The following is an 18,620-nucleotide window of genomic DNA, read 5'->3' on the forward strand; positions in this document are numbered from 1 at the left end:
CCCCTCCCCCGCCGCGGGAGCGCGGACGCGCACGGGCGCGCTCGCACCTGGCCGCCGCCGGGGAAGCCCCTCCCCTCCCCGCCCCCGTGGAGGCACGGCCAATCAAGAGCGGCGTAGGTCCGCGGGGGCGACGCGCGGGGCGGGGCCTGCGCGGCCTGCTGGGCGAGCCCGGCGGGCGGCGGGAGGCAGCCGGCTTCGGCGGAGGCGGCGGCGGCGGCAGCCGGTCCGGGACGGCTGCGCAGCACGCGGGCGGCGCGACAGTGCGGGCGAGGGCTCCGCAACCCGCCGCAGCCGCCGCCTCGCCGCGGCCCAGCTGGAGGACGTCGCGGCGGGCGCGCGGCCTGTGAGGGCGGCTAGAGCGGCGGGCGCGGCGCGGCGCCAGCGTCCTGTCAGGCGGCGGAGGGCGCCGCGGACCGCGCCGCGATGATGCCGGTGGGTGCGGGCGGCGACGGCGTTTCCTCCACGGCCGCGCCTCCTTCCCCCGCGGCTCCCCGCCCCCGCGGGCCCGCGCCAGGCGGGCCGAGCCGGGAAGGAAGTGGCCTGGTTGGCGCGCCCGGCCTTACGGCCCCAGGGCGGGCAGGTGGGGGCGGCGTCGGGCTGTCAGCGGGCCGGGCGGGGGCCGGAGTCCCGGGGGTCGGCGGCCGGGGGCTCGAGGCTGGTCGCCGGGGCCGGGGCGGCCTCTCCGGGGCCGCGGAGACGAAATGGGAGGTAGCGCGGGGTCCAATGTGTCCTGGCGAGCGGTCAGACCAGGTGTGGGTCTCGCGGAGTATCTGCGACCCCGACCTCGATTTTCTCGGGGCGCCCGGGAGCCGGCAGCGTGGGCATCCCAGCGTGGGCACCCCGGGTGCTGCTCGGCGCTTGGAATCTACATTTTCCCTCCCGGATTTTGGAATTCGGTTGTAATGAGGAATGCGCTTAGTGCACGGAATCGGAGAGCCATCTTAGGAGTCCCCATTTCCCCGGTCTTCCCCATGGGCACGTTGTGCTCAAACTGTTGTGCTGTCCCTGTGTCCTGAAGGTTGAGCAGGGTCCTTGGTGCTGCTAGCGCCTTTGTCCAGCTCTCTGGGATGCCTTCGGTGAGAAAGATGCTGGCCATTGGAGTTGCCATCCTCCTACCCAGCCTTTTCCTTTACCTGCGATCTAAATAGTAGTGGTCACTGAATTCTCATTTTTACAATTTGCTTTTTGTTAAGTAAGCATCATGACTTATGAAAAATTATGGGACCGGTTGTACCCAGTACGTATTGGGGTTTGGAGTGCCTATAAATTAAGTAAAATTCTCAAAGAATATAAAGTAAAGTAACAATACAATTTTTTTTTTTTTTTTTAAATCTGCAGCTATTACATTGAAAAATCACATTTCAGGGGAAGGTACATTTTCTACTAGAATACTATTGTTCTGCACCCAAGGACATTTAGATTGTATATTTTCCCACCTGATCTTTCAAGTCATTGCCTGACTCTTAGTAATTTCTTTTCCCTTTTTTGAATTGATTAAAATGCCTGGTGTTTTTCAAAGTCTCAAGGTTTGACCTAGTCGATCCTCCTTTGATCCTTCTTTGGCATTAAGCTTGTTGGGATTCAAAACATGGTTTTAAATGAATGATTGTTTTAGAAAGGGAATCAACTAGCATCAGAATATCTGGGGTCAAATGCTGGTTCTACTACTTTTTAGTTGTGTGACCTTGAATAAGTCAAAGTCTCTGAACTTGGGATTACCTCTAAAGTAGAAATAAAAGCACACCAATATGTAAGGGCTAGCTTAAGGATCAGATAGGTTGATGTGTCCAAAAGTGTTTGTAAAGCAGAATGCCATGCAAATATGGCTTTGAATTTTCAATTTCTAATTTCAACCTCTAGAGACCAGGCATTTGGAAACTATGCCCTCTGTAATTCTTGCTGGCTAGATTTTGAAAAAACATTGTGGTGTTTTGGAATTTTGAAAAGCAGTTTTAGTTAGATCCTATAATAGTTGATTGATGCATTGCTATAGTAATATTGAAGGATATCTATTAAAAGTTTGGCTGGTTTCATCGTAGTGTAGTGTTTACTTAGTAATGCCCTGACAAGAAGCTTGACTTGTATTTTCCATATGGTACATTCAGGCATTATCCCTCTCTTCAACATGATCAGTTTCCAGTCTACTTTAACAGGTTTCCTTTTTAACAAGTTTGTTTAGCTGGCAATTGGAAAATTTCATCCCACTATTCAAAATAATCAAATAGTATTTTTAAAAAAATGTCTATTATCAGCTATTAAAAGCACTGCTTTTGTTTTAAAATGCCTTTTCAAAACAGATGGTATTTCTCTTAATCCCGCTTTGAGGCTTTTACTTTTGTATTTCCTTCTTGATCCCTAAAAATACTACTTGTAGGATTGAATCTTTCCTTTATTAACATAGGTGGAGATGGTTGTAAATTTAATAGAAGTTTCAAGAACATGCCATTCTTACTTGAGAATATCTTAAAGAATGTATCCAAAGTGTAAATAAGATTTTTCTTGCTTTATTATATATTTGGTATTCATCATTATGATGAATCATAAAAGGAAAATTGGGTCATATTTTGTGGTTTGTATAAAGCAGCTCTGTTTGATAGAAATGTAATGCAAGCTAACAATTCAATTAAAATTTTTAGTAATTACATTAAAGTAAAAGATTAAGATATGAATCTTTGTGTCTTTATTAACTCAGTATATTCAAACTTATTATTTTAACATGTAACTGATATGAAAAAAATCACTAATGTGCTATTTCACTTTTTTTTTTTTTTTTACTAAGTCTTTGAAAGCTTGTGCGAACTCCAGTGAAATTTTATATTTACATCTTATTTCCATTCAGACTGGCACATCTTAAGTGCTCAATAGGTAGTTGGTGGCTACCATATTGGGTTATGGATTTAGAATATATTTTATTTGAAAATTGGTAATTCATGTGTAATATCTGTGTTAACTTTTAATTGATCAGTTAGTTCAGTATAGCACCCAGTCTCAGCTACTGGAAATAAATGAGTATATCTGGCTAAGTTCTCGTCTGCCACAATAAAGTCTTTGTAAAAGTTTATTTGCTTGTTACACAAAGTTTCCTGTCTTCTTTTAAGCAAAATTATATTTTGGAATTTTCCTTTATGAAAATAGTATTGCATTCTGCTATCTGTAGTCCCCTTTCTTTCAGGGGACTACACGGGACTACTAAGTAAACATTTTAAAAATGTTTACTTAGCCAGTCTTTGGCACACTGGTAATCCCAGCTTCTCAGGAGGCTGAAGCAGAAGGATTGCAAGTTTGAGGGCAGCCTGGACAATTTAATGAGACTCTCTAAACAAAATAAAAAGGTCTGGGGATATAGAGTGCTACCTAGCATCATGGGGTACAATACCTAGTACCACCAAAAAAACTAAAAAAACTTTTACATAAAGTTGGAAAGGATGAAAACTTCCTAGATTCAGCATCATTGTTTTTGAAAGATGTTCAGAAGGTGGTAAAACTTCATGAGGAGGTAGGGTTGTCGGTAGGATGGGTCTAAGGATACTTTACTCCTTTCCAAAGGAGTTGATTTGAATGGGGGAAGTCCAGTATTTCTGAAGTGTTTTATTCCCAAGCGAAGGATTCTGGTGGACAGACACACCATGCCATGTGACTTCCTGGTTCCACTCACTTCTGTCCTAGGAGCCCTTTCAGCTTTTTTACTGCGGGGTATAGATAACATTCATTTGTGATTGATATTTAACTTTCTAAATACTTAATACTAAGGAAATACTTATTTCAGGTATTTAAATGAATGATCTTTCCTTTTTTGGTGGTGCTGTGGATTAAACCCTGGGGTGCTTTACCACTGAGCTATACCCCTAGCCTTTTATTTTTGATTTGGAGACGGGTTTTCCTAAGTTGCCAGTTGGCCTTGTGCTTGCGATCCTTCTGTCTCAACCTTCTTGAGTGGCTGGGATTATAAGAATGCACCACTGCACCCAGTTAAATGGATGGATTTTTTTCCCCCCAACAATGTAGAAACATTTTGAGGTGTAGGTGTGTGTGTGTGTGTGTGTCTCTCTCTCTCTCTCCTGAATTTTCTTTTTTATTTGTTCTTTTTAGATATACATCATGACAGTAGAACATATTTTGATATGTTCTACATACTGGGCCTTTCTCTTTTTAAACCATCTGTCATATAGTTGACAACACTGAATGGGAATTAGTGAGACTTGTTGGTAACCTTTGGATTTTATCTCTTTGGGCCTCAGTTTCTCATCTGCAAAAGAGGTGGACCTGGCGATTTCCAAGTGTCTGTGGCTGGGCTGGTTGATTTATAGTGGATATTTTCATGAAATTCCAACATTCATATTGGCTTCATACAAGTTGAGGCTACCTGATTGTTGTTTTGGCAACAATCTTTTGGTAAACCCACTGCCTAAGGATCTTTGTATGGTAGGGCAGATAGTAAGAACTCAAGAAATGTTGGCTATTATTGTTAATTAATAATTCAGCCACTTGATGAACTTGACTTATCAACTTAATTAAGTAAACAGACACTGAAGACTGAACAAGATTTTTTTTTTTTTTTTCCAGTTTCCAGTTTTTTGGGGAGGGGGGTTATGGATGTAGCTCAGTGATAGAATGCTTGCCTAGTATGCATGAGGCCCTGGATTTGATCCCTAGTACTTCATACATACCAAAAATCTGATTTCTTTAAAATAAAAATTATATATATTACCATTTAAGATAATCTGTTTCTGACCTTGGAATACCCAGAGATTTCTAAAATGAAGCAAAGTCTCAATGATTCAAAGATGGGTTAAAAAAGCCTTTATTACAGTGCTTCTCAACTTAAAATATCTAAATGGATAACTCTCCATAAAATTTTTTTAAATTTATTTTTTCTTTTTTTCTCAATGAAAAAGTTTTGTAGCTACTTGTTACAGTTCCGTTTGATAGCAGTGAGTGCTTAGTAAATGGCATTTGTCCTTGTGTGCTAAGGTACTGTGGTCATAGACTTTGTTGTGATGCCTCTGCATGGAGAGCTGATGCTGAAAAGATAAAGAAACTTGACCATTATCTCCTAGCTAGTGAGTGGCAAGACAAGATTGGAAAACAAGCAGTTTGATTCAGATGCCTTGCTCCTAGGCTTTGTACTAGTCACTGGGAGAGTCAGCTGTAGTTACATTGCTAGAGATGCTGGTATATTGAATTTGCTAGAAGTTTTTCCCTTTATGTTAAATGGAGCTTAATATTTAAAAGAATCCCAGAAGTGATAGCTTTCTTCATCTTGTGTTTACATTTAAATGAGTCTTCTTTCCTTTTTTAGCATCATGCTTTGAACACTCCATGACAGTATAAGTGATTAACAGGATTTTTAGCATGATAAGAACTCAGAAACCACCAGGTCATTGTGTTGAACTTATATAAGGGATTGTCAGTGTGCATCTTTGTGTGTGTTTGCCCAGCTGGGGAATAGTTTTTCAGCTAAAGTGTGGTGGGATTTGGGGGCCTTTAAGTGCTGTTGCCATAGTTATTTCACAAACAGTGGCTCTAGGGCTAAACTGAGTCTATTGCGACACTTTCTTGGCTTAATAGCTTTGCTTTATTTTACTGCAAAGATGGCTTTACAATTGTTGTTCATACTAACTGGAAAGCAATAGCTGCTGGTGCTTATTTTAGAAAATATAAACCTTTGCATGGTGATATTATGCAGAACAGTAAAAGGCCTGGAAAGATGAAGCAGGTTTCATTAAAATTAATGTGGCATTTGAAATATTAGTGTGCAGTTCAGAGCAGGATCTTGTTGGTGGCATTGTTGGTATGCTTAGAGAAAAGTTTAACTGAAGTTTGGGCAATAATGATTTGTACCATATGTTGTGATTGTCATCATCATCATAGCTCAGGCAGATGCAAAGGCCCAGTGGCAAGGTGAGAGGGAAAATAATTTACATATGATAGAAATTCATCTTTTTTTGGTGGTGCTGGGGGTGGAACCTAGGCCTCACACACACTAGGGCAAGTGCTCTACTACTGAGCTATGTCCCAGCCCCAAATTCACCTTTTAACATGTACGAGTTTAGTGGTTTTCGTGTTTATACAAGGTTGTACAACTATTGCCACTATTTAACTTGAGAATATTTTCCCTGGTATATTTTTGCAATAACCCTATCCCTCATAACCTAACCCTGTCCCTCATCTGAATTGCTTGTGACCAAAAGTGACATTTGAAAGTATGATTTCAGACTATTTTTTATTTTAGAATATTTGCATATATAGAGAGAGAGGCGGAGAGAAGATATTTTGGTGGTGGTTCTCAAATCTAAATGTAGAATTCATTTATTATTTCATATATACCTTATAAACATACCCTGGAGATAGCTCTGTACAATATTTGCAACGTACTGCATTTTGACTATTCCCATCACATGAATCAAGTGGAATTTTTCACTTGTGACCTTGTGTGAATACTCAAAGTTTTGGGTTTTGGAGCATTTTGCATTTCAGATTTTTGGGCTAGGGATGTTCAGCCTGTAGTTGTAGTTGTAATCTTAAACATTTGTGTGTGTGACTGATAAATTTCTGTTTCTTTTCTTGCCTATAAATGTCATGAGAACAGGAGTTCTGTCTTTTTATTCATCATTCTACCCCCTTCACCCAACCTAATTACTGGCACATAGTTGGTGCTCAATAAATATTTGAATGAAGGGAGAAATGACATGCAAAGTAGAATTGGCCCTGTTGTAAAGGGGTGTGTGGGTATGTGTGTGCATGCCTACTATAACAGGATTTGGAATTTGTCCTGTGAGTGATCATAAACCACCAATGATTTTAGAAAATGAAGTGCTTCAGTCAAATTTATACGGAAGGAAGGTAATTCTGGAGCCAGTGGAGGATAGAGGGTCTGTGGAGAAAGGGAGATTAAAAGAAACAGGGAAGAGCAGTTGGGAGACCAGTTGGTACAGGCCTGACTTGAGGATCTGAGGGGAAGTGGAAGTTCCAGTTGATAGGTCTGTTGGAGTGAACATGAGTGCCTGTGAGTGTGTGTGGGAGAGAGGAAGGAAGGAAGTAGAGGGGCTGGAGCCGAGGATAACAGGTTTATTGCTTCAGTGTCTAGGCTTGTCTTTCCTTTAAATTAGAGAATAACTGAGAAGGAATAGGTTTAAAGAGCTATAGGAGAATGAGCTTTGTTTTGGCCGTGTGGGAGCTTGAGATACTGGCTATATCCAGAAAAATATTGCTCTTAAATCTTAAGCTACAATATACCAAGTTTTAAAAAATCTTTGCCTTACACTAAGTGTATTTATATGTGTTTTGGGCATGATAGGTTGCTGTCTGGGCATCTGCAGCACACCACACAACATCACCTTGGACTAGTTTGCCTGGTCAGCCAACTCCCAGACCCACTGACCCAGCAGGCTTCCCAGGAAGTGGCTTGACAGGCTCTTCCATCTTGGTGCTGCAAGAACCTGGCAGAGTTTCCTGTGTACTTTTTTATAGAGGTGTAATTTGTGTCTGCAGGGTAGTTTGTGTTCTTCCTTTTGCTCTATTGCATATTTACATTTTTATCTAATGACAACCTTGAAAATAATATTGGTAAACAATAGTTCACATCACAAGTGGCCAAAGTATAGACAGAGATTTTTGGGATAGAACTAGAAGTAAAAAGTAAAGTTTCATTAAAATGTAAAGAAAGATGAAGTAAAATTTGGCAACTTTAGGATTAATAAGGGGAAAAATAACAATTGGAGCAAAGTGCCTTGTGATGGAAAGACAGACGAGAATATGCACAGCATACGCTCACCAGCACAGCCCCAGACCAAGGCGGGTGTCTGCTTCTGGCTTTGCACTTAGAGCTCTGTGAGGCTGTGGACAAATTATTTAGCTTTTTTATATCTTATCTTCTTTAAAATGGGTTTAGTGGCAGTGTCTTTGGTAAGGTTGTGAGGTTGTCAGGTGCTTACAGTGTTAACCTGCCTAACGAGCATTTGGTAAACTTGGCTTCTCTTATATTTTCTCCATTGACAGTAGGGCTTCATGGCAGGCAGCATTCAGTCAGAAAAGGTCTTTATTGCATTTGGAGCATGTTTATGCCCTTCCTTGTGAGGAAAACATGAGTGTAATTGCAAAATATATCAAGTTGATAGGACAGAGAGGGATGGTTTGCTTTTCTTAGAAATTAGAGTTTACCTTCCCTGTCCAGTACTTGTGTTATTCAGATCCAGTTAGAAGCAGAATATGATGCACTTCACCCAGTGTTCACTCCCCATGAACTGAAATCTGAAGCTCACTCCCTTTTTTCTGATTAATACCTAGATGGCTCCTCCCAGGCCACCTTGTAGGAAACACCCCTCCCCTCTCAGTGATTTTTTTTTTTTTCTCCCCATAGTGCTATGTCTGCCTGACAGTTGTCTGGCTGCCCCTTGAAAGCAGTTTTGTTTTCTTCTCCCACTGCAGTGTCCTGGTGCTGAGGATATCATGCCCCTGGTTGGCATTCAGTAAGTGCTTGTTTACTGAATGAGCTCAACAGGCATTTAGGATGCATTAATTACACACTGTGTCAGTCCCAACTCTCAGTGATCTCACATGTGGGATGTAAACAAAAAATGCCAAAGATCAAAGTGATAGAGTACCGGGTGCAGCAAAGCACAGTGGTGAGAATGGTGTTCACAACCTTGAAAAGTGGAGAAAGTTTCAGAAGTGACATCGAGTGTGTTTGAGGAGGAAGCTGTGGGTAGAGGATGGGGAAGGGCTGGCAGGTAGAGAGGTTGACATGTGCAGAGCACTGCCGTCTCAGTGTGGGGGGAAGGTGCCTGGCATGAGGCCTGAGGGAAGGATGATGTTAGAAAAATCAGTGGAGGTCAGAATCTGGGGGTCACAAGTGACCTGCATAAGAGTGTGGTTGTGGGGCTGGGGATGTGGCTCAAGCGGTAGCGCGCTCACCTGGCATGCGTGCGGCCCGGGTTCGATCCTCAGCACCACATACAAACAAAGATGTTGTGTCCGCCGAGAACTAAAAAATAAATATTAAAAAAAAAAAAAAAAAAAAGAGTGTGGTTGTGATCCCTAGGAGAGTGAAACTGGTGAGGTTTTTTTTTTTTTTTAATATTCGCAAAATATACATGACATAAAATGTTACATTCAAGTGTGTGGTTCAGTGGCATTGGGTTCATTCATGTTGTTCAGCAGCCATCTCCACCTTTCATCATCTCAAATTGAAAACACCATTGATAAGTTTAAATCGAGTTTTACATTGCTGGGGTTAGAGATGTAGCTGGGGTTAGCATGTGGAGTGGAGGAGGCCCCCTGGCTGGCAGAGCAGAGCAGGGTTTCTCAGCAGTCAAAATAGTTGTCAAGGAACTGAGCACTGAAGCAGAGTTGAGCTTGCTGCAGACTCCTCCACCTTCACAGAACCTTGATTTTTCCATGTCATGCAGTTCTAGTTGCCTGGCTGCTACATGTGAGGGTGCTGAAGGGCGGTAGCTATAGCAGACGGATGCTGGAGAGCGTAGCTGTGGGCTGGAAGTCGTACAGAGACACAGACAGCTTCAAGCATGCCCAGAGACTGTGGTAGAGGAGCCTGACCTGTCAGCACCTGAGGCATCACAATTACAGATCACACACAGGGTGTAGTTTAAGTTTCTGTGATGCCTGAGTCATCAGAAAGGAGTAAATAATATTGGTGACATAGACAGCTGCTCGGTGCATTGTAGATGAGCTGTACTCAGTGGAATCATAACTGGCCACAAATGCAAGTCAAAAATTTCTAGGAGTTTCTGGGCACATTGGCACACACCTGTAATCCCGGCGACTCAGAAGTCTGAGGCAGAAGGATCTCAAGTTCAAGGCCAGCCTCAGCAACTTGGTGAGGCCCCAAGCAACTTAATCTTTTTCTCAAAAAGGTGTGGGTGTGCTAGGAATGTAGATCAGCAGTAAAGTGCCCTTGGGTTCAATCCTTAGTGCAAAATAAATTAATTAATTAATTCTAGGAGTTACATAGAAAAGTAAAAAGATGTAGGTGAGGGCTGGGGTTGTAGCTCAGTGGTAGAGCACTTGCCTAGCATATGTGAGGCACTGGATTCAATCCTCAACACCACATAAAATAAAATAAAATAAAGCTATTGTGTTCACCTATAACTGAAAAGTAAGAAAAAAAGATACAGGTGAAATTAGTTTTAACATATATAAACTAGGCTGGGATTGTAGCTCAGTGGTAGACTGCTTGCCTAGCGTGTGTGAGGCACTGGGTTCGATTCTCAGCACCACATAAATAAATAAAGGTCCGTCTATAACTAAAAAAGAAATCTATCTATATGTATATATACGTACATATATGTTTAAACCTATTTTATCTAAGATATTTCAACATATACTTAATACTAAACTATCATTGGTGTATTTTGCATTTTTTTTCCTTGTATTAAGTCTCTTATATTCTGGAACATTTTATACATCTATTCCATCTCAATTTGAGTTGACTGTATTTCAGGTTCTCAGTAGCCACATGTGGGCCATCAGATGGCTAGTGCAGTTTCAGAGTTTGGCTCAGAGAAGGGGGTTAAACCCCCAGCTGTGCAGAGAATGCTGTTTGTCCTAAGAATTAATTCCATGAGGATTATAAATGGCTGGGGCTTTAATATAGTAGTCCTCACTTGCTAATCTTTACTTTTAAGTTTGTAAAACTGTTAAGAGGCAATATAGTCAAGGAGTACAGATTTTGGAGCCGGTGGTATAGGGTTTGAATCCCAATTCTTGTTATTTCTTGGGTAAGTGACTTACTTTTCTTTTGTTTCAGTTTCTTCTCTCATTGAGTTTTGTGAAGATTAAATGAGTTGTCATTGTGGAAGGGACTTACAGAAGACCTAGTGTGTTAACCCAATATGTTTTTCCCCAGAGTGTTAAATGGTTTCGATTCAGTACATTTCAAAGCTATTCTTGGTTTGAAGACTGATTAATTTCAGATAAGCATTTATAAAACAAATTTGGGGTGAAGAAAAATGTTAAATTGTCATTTTGTGAGAATGCATTCAAATTGATGTCTTTGGGTAACTAATTGTTTGCTACAACATTTGATTCTGCACAAATAAACATTTGATTATTAATTGCACTATTTCTGAAATAGTGCAATTAATAATTAAAGATTTAAGATTATAATTAAAAATAGGAAAATTTTGAAGAGGTGATTTCAATCAACATTTAATTGCTAGTACTGTTATAATTAAGCTACTCTTTCTCTGAAATACTTTATTAGTCTCACTATGTCTAGGGAGACTTTAGTTCTAGCTTAATTTTGCCATCAGTATATTCTAGCACCCTGGATTATTTTGAGTTTTGCCTTCTTCTGTTTTTTGTAAGTAGACTAGAAAAGCATAGCAAAAATAAAATCAGTGTGTAAAAAGGTTACTGTTTAGCACTGGATGAAGCTGTGAGCGGGTCCTGTATCACCACGTAGAGTGACACAGGCTAGATGTCTGGCCACAGGGTCCTGTGGTTGCTCCACTGTCCAGTGTTTGCCACAGAAGATAGCCCCCTAATAGGGCCATCGAGTTGGGCCCTGCTCTCCAGTTTTTTCTCTTTTTCTGGCTGCTACAGCACATCTGCTCACCTCCCAACCCTGTTCTGTCCAAGGCTAACTCCTTTTCTGAACCAGCCTGCACGTTGCTTCCTTTGGGAAATCTTTCTTGACCCTGAAGTCTGGAGCAGAAAGCCCTTCTGTGTGATCTCATGGTGCTCTGCACTGTGGGTTTCTGGTATCTCTCCTCTCTTTGCTCTAAATTCAGTGAGGATCAACTCTTTCTGAGAGTTGCTAGTAATTAGATACTTGTGTGGAGAGGGAGAATGGGATTTTTTAATAATAGCAATAGTAGATGCTCATGCTTTTGATGATAAAGTCAAAAGTAGTTAAATTCTAGGACTAAACTTAATGGAAAAGTGAACTTTTGTGTTTTGCCTGCATGTTTTACCATGTGACAGCTGTTATTAAGTGTCTGAGCTTTATGGTTAACGACACAATATAAGAACCTGTTTCTAAAAGTTTATGAGATATTGGCCATTACTTAAAAGAAGTATGGTGCTACAAATTATCAAAACCAGAATTGCCTCGCATGTGGAAGGCACTGGGTTCAATCCTCAGCACCACATAAAAATAAAAAAGGTATTGTGTCCATCTACAACTAAAAAAATATTTAAAAAAGCAAAACAAATCAGAATTCTTTAGTAATACCAAGATGGCATGACAAGGCATAAAGTGGGGGTTTGTAGTTTTTGGAGGCTCAAATAGACATTTGAATCTATGCAAACTCGCTACCCAACCCTGCGAGTAGTACCTAGCATGATCTAGCTTCATTGCTTCATACTTTTATTTAGAAATTTTCATTGTATTTCTTGTGGTCTGCAGCCTTATTTGTTTGCCATGAAGCAGTAGTTTATGACCTGTGTCTCTCCAAAATGAGGAGGGATGCAGAGGACTGCTAAGACTCTTAGAAGTGCTTACTTCTTGGGGTATATGAATGGAGCAGAGGGCTCTCCATGTGAAAGCGTTTGCTGGAGAAGCTCCTACTGAAGCAGAGGTCTGAGTCTTGAGTTGCAAATGATCCTGGGAACCTGGAAGGCCAACAGGCCCCAGCAGAGTGGGAGGTGGTTCTATGCTGGGATCAGTGCTTTCAACTCTGTGCTCCAGTTATCTGAGACGGCATTGAGAAAGATAGGGCTCAATAGGGAAAATAAATGTAGTACCTTTAATGTGGCATACAGCATATATTTATTAATATATATTTATATATTTATTTCCCACACAATGGTAGGTACCGTCTTCAAAGTGTTTGTAGTCTAATTGGTGAAAACATGCAAAGCAGCTACTTGGTAGGGAAGTGAGAGTGCTTGAGAACATGGTCTTTGGAATCAGGTAATCCTGGTTCCAGGCTTGGCTGTGCCACTTACTAGCTGTGTGACCTTAGACCTCTTGGAACTTATATTCTGTTGGGGATTGCACCCAGGGATGCTTTACCACTTAGCTACACCCCCAGTCCTTTTTTTGAGTCGAGATCTAGCTATATTGCCTATTGTTGATTACAGGCATGCATGCACCTCTGTGCCTTTCTCAGCAACATGTAAAATGAAAGGAATAAGTCCTACCTCTAAATAAAGAAATAACATATAGCCTATAAAATGACAAAGTAGAACTATGTAAATGCTCATTAGAAAATGCCCAAATATATTGTTAGTTAAAAAACAAGTATTCTACCTTCTGTGGCTTGTAAGAAAGAAAAAAAGTATTTTGTGGTGTAGAAGAAGGTGTGAAAGGATATATACTAGCTTTGCAGTATGGGTCATGGGTCTTTTTTATTTCCTCTATTGTTGACACTTTTAAAAAATGTGTGTTGTCACATAAAAAGTAATAAAGATACTTAAAAGAAACAAAAGCCTACTTCCCAGGATTTCTGGTGGGACTGAGAGATGTCATATATAGAAATTGCTCAGTACAAGGTCTTGTGCATGGTGTCAGCAGATGGGTGCTGGTACAGGGCTACGGTTGTCAGAGGGGGCAGCTGAGGAGGAAGACTGCTAGACTGCGCAGCCCTTGATGGTTGAAATTGGGTTCTGGGGATTTGAATCCCCAAGGTCAGTTGATTTCCCAGGTATAGGATCTTGGTTGTCAGGTGCAGACCAGAGTCCATGAATTTGGCTGGCCTCTTGAGAAGAAGCCAGCCAAGACCAGAGAGGATGAGTGTGGCAAGCACATGTGGACACTGCCCTTTTCTTCCTCTCTGTCCACCCACCCCGGCTCTTTTTTGAGAGAACATCACCGTCCATCTCTCCTTGAAGAGGGGGAGAGTGGCTTGCCAAATTGTGCTGTCCTAAAAGAGGCCTAGGGACCCTTGTAGCAATGTGCTTTTGCAGGCACACTGTTGAGTCATCTCTGGTTGGATCCTGGTGTGGAGCCAGGGCTTCAGCTTTTCTTGAACCCGCTTCTCCATCAGTGAGATGGGCATGCTGCTGCTTGCTGCATCTGCTCCCAGGTCATCAGCGGTTCTGTTTCTTGTTCTTGTCAATTAAGGCAAGATAAGGAGAGTTTTTTTGTTTGTTTTTTTCAGGAGGAATTGATGAATCTTTTTATAAGGTTGGCCTTTTATCTGTTGGTGAAGTAGATAATTGGAATGAAATGTCATGAAAAGGTAAATTTATTCTGTGGGTTTTTGGTGTTTTTTTCTTAGCATTGGCTTATTAAATATGTGTTGCTTTGTGATACTCATTTCTTAGGAGTGTGTGTGTGTGGGGGGGATTTAATAGGTGAAATAAGGCAGATATCCATAGGCATGATTCATATCGGGTGGCCCTCCCTCCAGATGTACAAGGGAAAGTCTTGGTTTGACCAGTTGTCCTGGAAAGCTGTCCTGTTAGCTCTTTTTTTTCCTCACTCAAAAGTGGCATATTTGGTTCTTAATTATATGGTCACTTCAATTATGCCCCTAAATCAGGTGCCTTTGACTTATTTATTTAACAAATTATTGTCACTTAGCTTGTATTTTCTAGGATCCCACTGGTATTTATGGAATCCTCTTATATTTTCAGTGCATATCTTAGATATTTTTGTGACTGGCTACCCTTTCTTTGTAATTTGTATTTGATCATGTTTCTTATGTTAATTTTGTTTTATGGTTCTCTGGTGACTTAATTTCTGTTCATTTTTACAATTTATAAAGTATTGATGGGTTTTCCCTATTTTTTTAGTGCCCCAAATTATTGTCAGATACTGAAAAAAAAAAAGGGAGGGAGAATGAGATTTGAGAGAACATCACAGGCCAGGTTGTGCTAGGCTTCAGAGACTGTCTAATGTGATAAGAAGCATAGCTAGCACCCATGGTAGGGAGCCTGCTCTGCTGAGTCCGGAGACCCTGCTTCCATTCTTGGTTCTGTTGCTGATGACGTTTATTAATCTTGACAGCTTGTATCTCTGTGCTTCAGCTGACTCCTCTGTAAAATGGGGAAAGGGTGTTGGATTGGGTTCTAGTCTGGCTTCAAGATTTTATGACTGATCTTTTTGATAGCTTGTTTGAAATTCTCAGTATAGCCCTTTGAATTGAACTGAATTGAATGCTTTACAGAGGATTAAGAAGCAAGTGCCACTCATCTGATCACTAACTCAAAATTCCAAAAAGTATTTTTTATCACTTCTTTCCCAAAAAACTTTAGTTTGAAAAGAATTGAGGCACCTATAAACAGTTGTCTCAAATTTTCAGTTTAAAGTGTATGCTTTTCTTTTAATAGGCCTGGTATGAATGTTACCTTGGGGGAAAAAACATTTTGTTTTGAGTTAAAATATGGATTCTTGCGAGAACATTTTATATGCTGAGCCAATACTAACGTGGGCTATTTTGAGACCATAGAGGAGAGAAAACTGTTTGTAATGTGTAGGAAGATGATCATATAAGCAAAGGCTATCTGCCCCATTTTTTCCTCTTTGTATAGAAACAACCAAAGCCTTAAACTGGGTGGAGCTGGGCTTCCCTGTGTTTTCTGAGCAGAGGAGCTGAGGCCTGAGCCTGGCATGGTGGCCAGGAAGGAAGGGCATTCTCTGTGACAGGATTCACCTGCTTCCCAGGCCTGCCCGGGAGCTCTGGGGGCTGTGGGATGTCTCCTTGCCCTGCCCCTTGTTGTTAAGCTCCGTACCTGTGGGCAGGTAGAGGACCAATCAAGGTCTCCAGGGCAGCTGCCCTAATGCCCCAAGCACAGCTTTGGAGCCAGTCATGCTGTCCACATCTCAACACCGTCCTGAGTGTCTGAGGTGCCTGGGGTGAGGACTGGGCCTTTCTCACCTGATGTTTCTTTTCATAAAGTGATAATTGTGATGAAGTTCATCTTGGTTCCAAGTGACAGAAACCAGCTCTTATTTTATAACCTTAGAAAAGAGAGATTCATTAGAAAGATACCAGAGGGAGAGCTGGACAACTAGACCTTCAGATGGGGGCAGGAATAGGCAGCTCTGGGGACCTTGTCAGTAGGGTTGTAGGGCTAGGACATGGCTCTTTTCTCTTGTAGTTCACATCTGTGCCATCAGTGGGCCTTGTCCGAGCTACCTTCAGAGTCTCCTAAGACTCTCACTGTCCTGAATTCTTAGCTCCTGAGGTATCTTCATAATTTGTGCTTGTTCCCCCTCAGTCTGTTCTCAGCAGAGCAGCCAAAGTGATCCTGAAAATCCTCATGTCAAAATAGGCCACTTCTTACCTAAAACCCTCCATGGTCTTCTAATTTCCTTCCAGGAAAAAGCCTAATTGGATGCTTCTCTCCTGTCCTGTCCTCCTTCCCTTTTTTCCTCTCCCTGGGCAAAACTGGGCTCACCGGTTTTGTCAGGCATTCATTCTTCCTCAGGGCCTTTGCACTTGCTGTCTTTGCCTGCATCCTCTTCACAGTCTGTATCATCATCCACTATACTATATGTTTTATTTGCTTTGTGGCTTTCCCCGATCTGTAATTAAAACTCTAAAAGGGCAGGAAACTTTGTCTGCTTTGTCCGTGCGGTTTTTCCAGCACATGGTAGGCACTCAGAATACTTGAGGAATGATGAATGTTTTTCATTGTGTCTTAGTTGAGCCAGCAGTGGTAAGGGAGACAAGCCAAGTAAAATAAGAATGACCCCTGGGAACTGAGTCCCAGTGAGGGAGGAGAATCGTCTTGTGAAGGCTGTCCTGGTTGATGTTACTGTGAGGACTGAATCAGTGGTGTATGATGGTCTCATAGGTGTGGAGAAATGCTCATTATTCTCCCTCTGTGAAAATCACACCTGTTAGCATTCAGAAATTCAACCATTCACAAGACAGCTTGTGTGGAAGATTAGAAATTATGGCTGTGTGATATATGAAACCTCATATTTTACTAAGTTGTGGAATACGTAATTTTCTCTTCAAAAAGAATAGTGATAAAATTCTGCAGATTATACTTGAGTTTTTTTTTTTTTTTAAACTTTATTTTGTTTTTTTATGTGGTGCTTAGGATCAAACCCAGTGCCTCACACATGCTAAGCAAGTGCTCAACTGCTGAGCTACAACCCCAGTCCTATATATGTGTTTTTATAAGGGCCCTTTGGTACCAAAGTAGACCCAAACCTCAGCACCCAGGCCATGTTTATAAAGAGGTGAGTGTATAAAAGGGGAAGACACTGAAGTTTTTATTTCTTGTTTCCTCCTCCTCCTCCTCCTCTTCTTCTTCTTCTTTTTTTTTTTTTTTTTTGTTGTTGTTACTGGAGATTGAACCCAGGGGCACTCCACCACTGCACTTCATCCCCATCCTTTTATTTTATTTTATTTCTATTTTGAGACAGAGTCTTGCTAAGTTGCTGAGGCTAGCCTCAACTGTGGTTCTCTTGTCTCAGCCTCGTGAGTTATTGGGAAAACAGGTGTTACTCACTATGCAGCTCTTTTCTTCCTAGGAAGTTTCTTGCCTGGAAACAGTCTGTGCTGCTGAGTACATTATCTTTCGATTTTAATGACTATCTACCAGTTTACTCTCTTGTTGTCATATGTTTTGATTTCCACAGGTACATGTACATTATATGTTATGAAGTGAGTTCATGGTTTGATTTTTGTGTTTCTATCTGGTCACTTCTGGGTAAAGCGTATTTTCTGCAGTTTTGTCAAGATGAAGAACGAGGCTATTTGGTATCCATGAGCCAGTGTTCATGTTTTGTTTCTGAACTCTACTTGAGCCAAAATGTGAGTCTGGAGCAGATGCTCTTGGGTTAGGTTCTTGTGACCTTCGACAGTCTGTTCTGTCCTCAGGATGGGATCATCCCAGTATCTGAACCATAGGTCTGTTGGGAGAATTAAATTATATAGTTTGGATACAAAAGGGGACCTGTTTCACATGCACAAGCCCTGGATTCAGTCCCTAGCACCACACACACACACACACACACACACACACACACACACACAAAGAGGGGATGGGGACCTGTTATTTATTTATGTAAATTAATGATTGGTGAAAGTCTTTTGACATTACGTATCTTATAAGTTTCATTCTGACTTTAAGCACCTAAAATATGTCAATTCTAGCAGAATTTAGAAAAATAGAATTTGTAGTTCTGTATATACCTTACTCCAAACACTCAAATAATTTTAATGATTACAAAATATTTATTGTAGAGACTTAAAATAACTTTTAGGCCTCACTTTAAAATTGAAAAGCAAGTTTAGACAGACTTTTTAATATAATACTTGATATAGAAATTAGCAAATTATAGTCTTCATTTTGATAGTGATTTCTAGGTCCTGCTTGCAGTTTTTGAACAGTGCAGACTCTGAGCCCTTTCTCTCCTGGAACTCACCTCATTAGGTGTGACTTAACCCCCAGGTTTCTCTGCTGTAACAGTGGGGATCTGTCTTGTTCCATTAGGCGCCTTATCATGGCTCCTGTCACTGGTGCCTGAGTAGAGATTCCACAAGGCCTAGGGACATCCGTGTAAGTATTTTCTCTTTGTAAATAGCATAGAGAATCTCCAGGCATTGGCCCTTTGTTTTCCACATTTCACTTTTGCTTAGTTTTCTAAAGATGAGAAACATTTTGAGAACAGTAGCTTGAAGCTCTATGGGCAAATTCAAAGTAGCATCATCACTTTTAAAAGCTTACTACCATCTGAAAGAGAAAGTGGATAG

At 41.4% G+C, this 18,620-nt stretch overlaps 1 protein-coding gene across 3 annotated transcripts in view; it reads left to right on the plus strand.

Moving 5' to 3' along the window:
- The first annotated feature begins 218 nt into the window (after nucleotides 1-218).
- Nucleotides 219-18,620, plus strand: part of Ppp1r13b (protein phosphatase 1 regulatory subunit 13B) — a 77,863-nt gene continuing 59,461 nt past the window's right edge. For 2 of the 3 annotated variants that reach the window (XM_027946617.2, XM_027946618.2), the window contains exon 1: nucleotides 219-432. In XM_027946617.2, the coding sequence (XP_027802418.1) occupies nucleotides 424-432 (9 nt within the window). In that variant the 5' untranslated portion in view covers nucleotides 219-423. Of the gene's footprint in view, nucleotides 433-518; nucleotides 581-18,620 lie in introns of those variants that run through there. The other variant, XM_071607487.1, reaches the window with a different exon arrangement.

Source organism: Marmota flaviventris, chromosome 2 (assembly GCF_047511675.1).
Source record: "Marmota flaviventris isolate mMarFla1 chromosome 2, mMarFla1.hap1, whole genome shotgun sequence".
NCBI classification, from domain to species: Eukaryota; Metazoa; Chordata; class Mammalia; order Rodentia; family Sciuridae; genus Marmota; species Marmota flaviventris.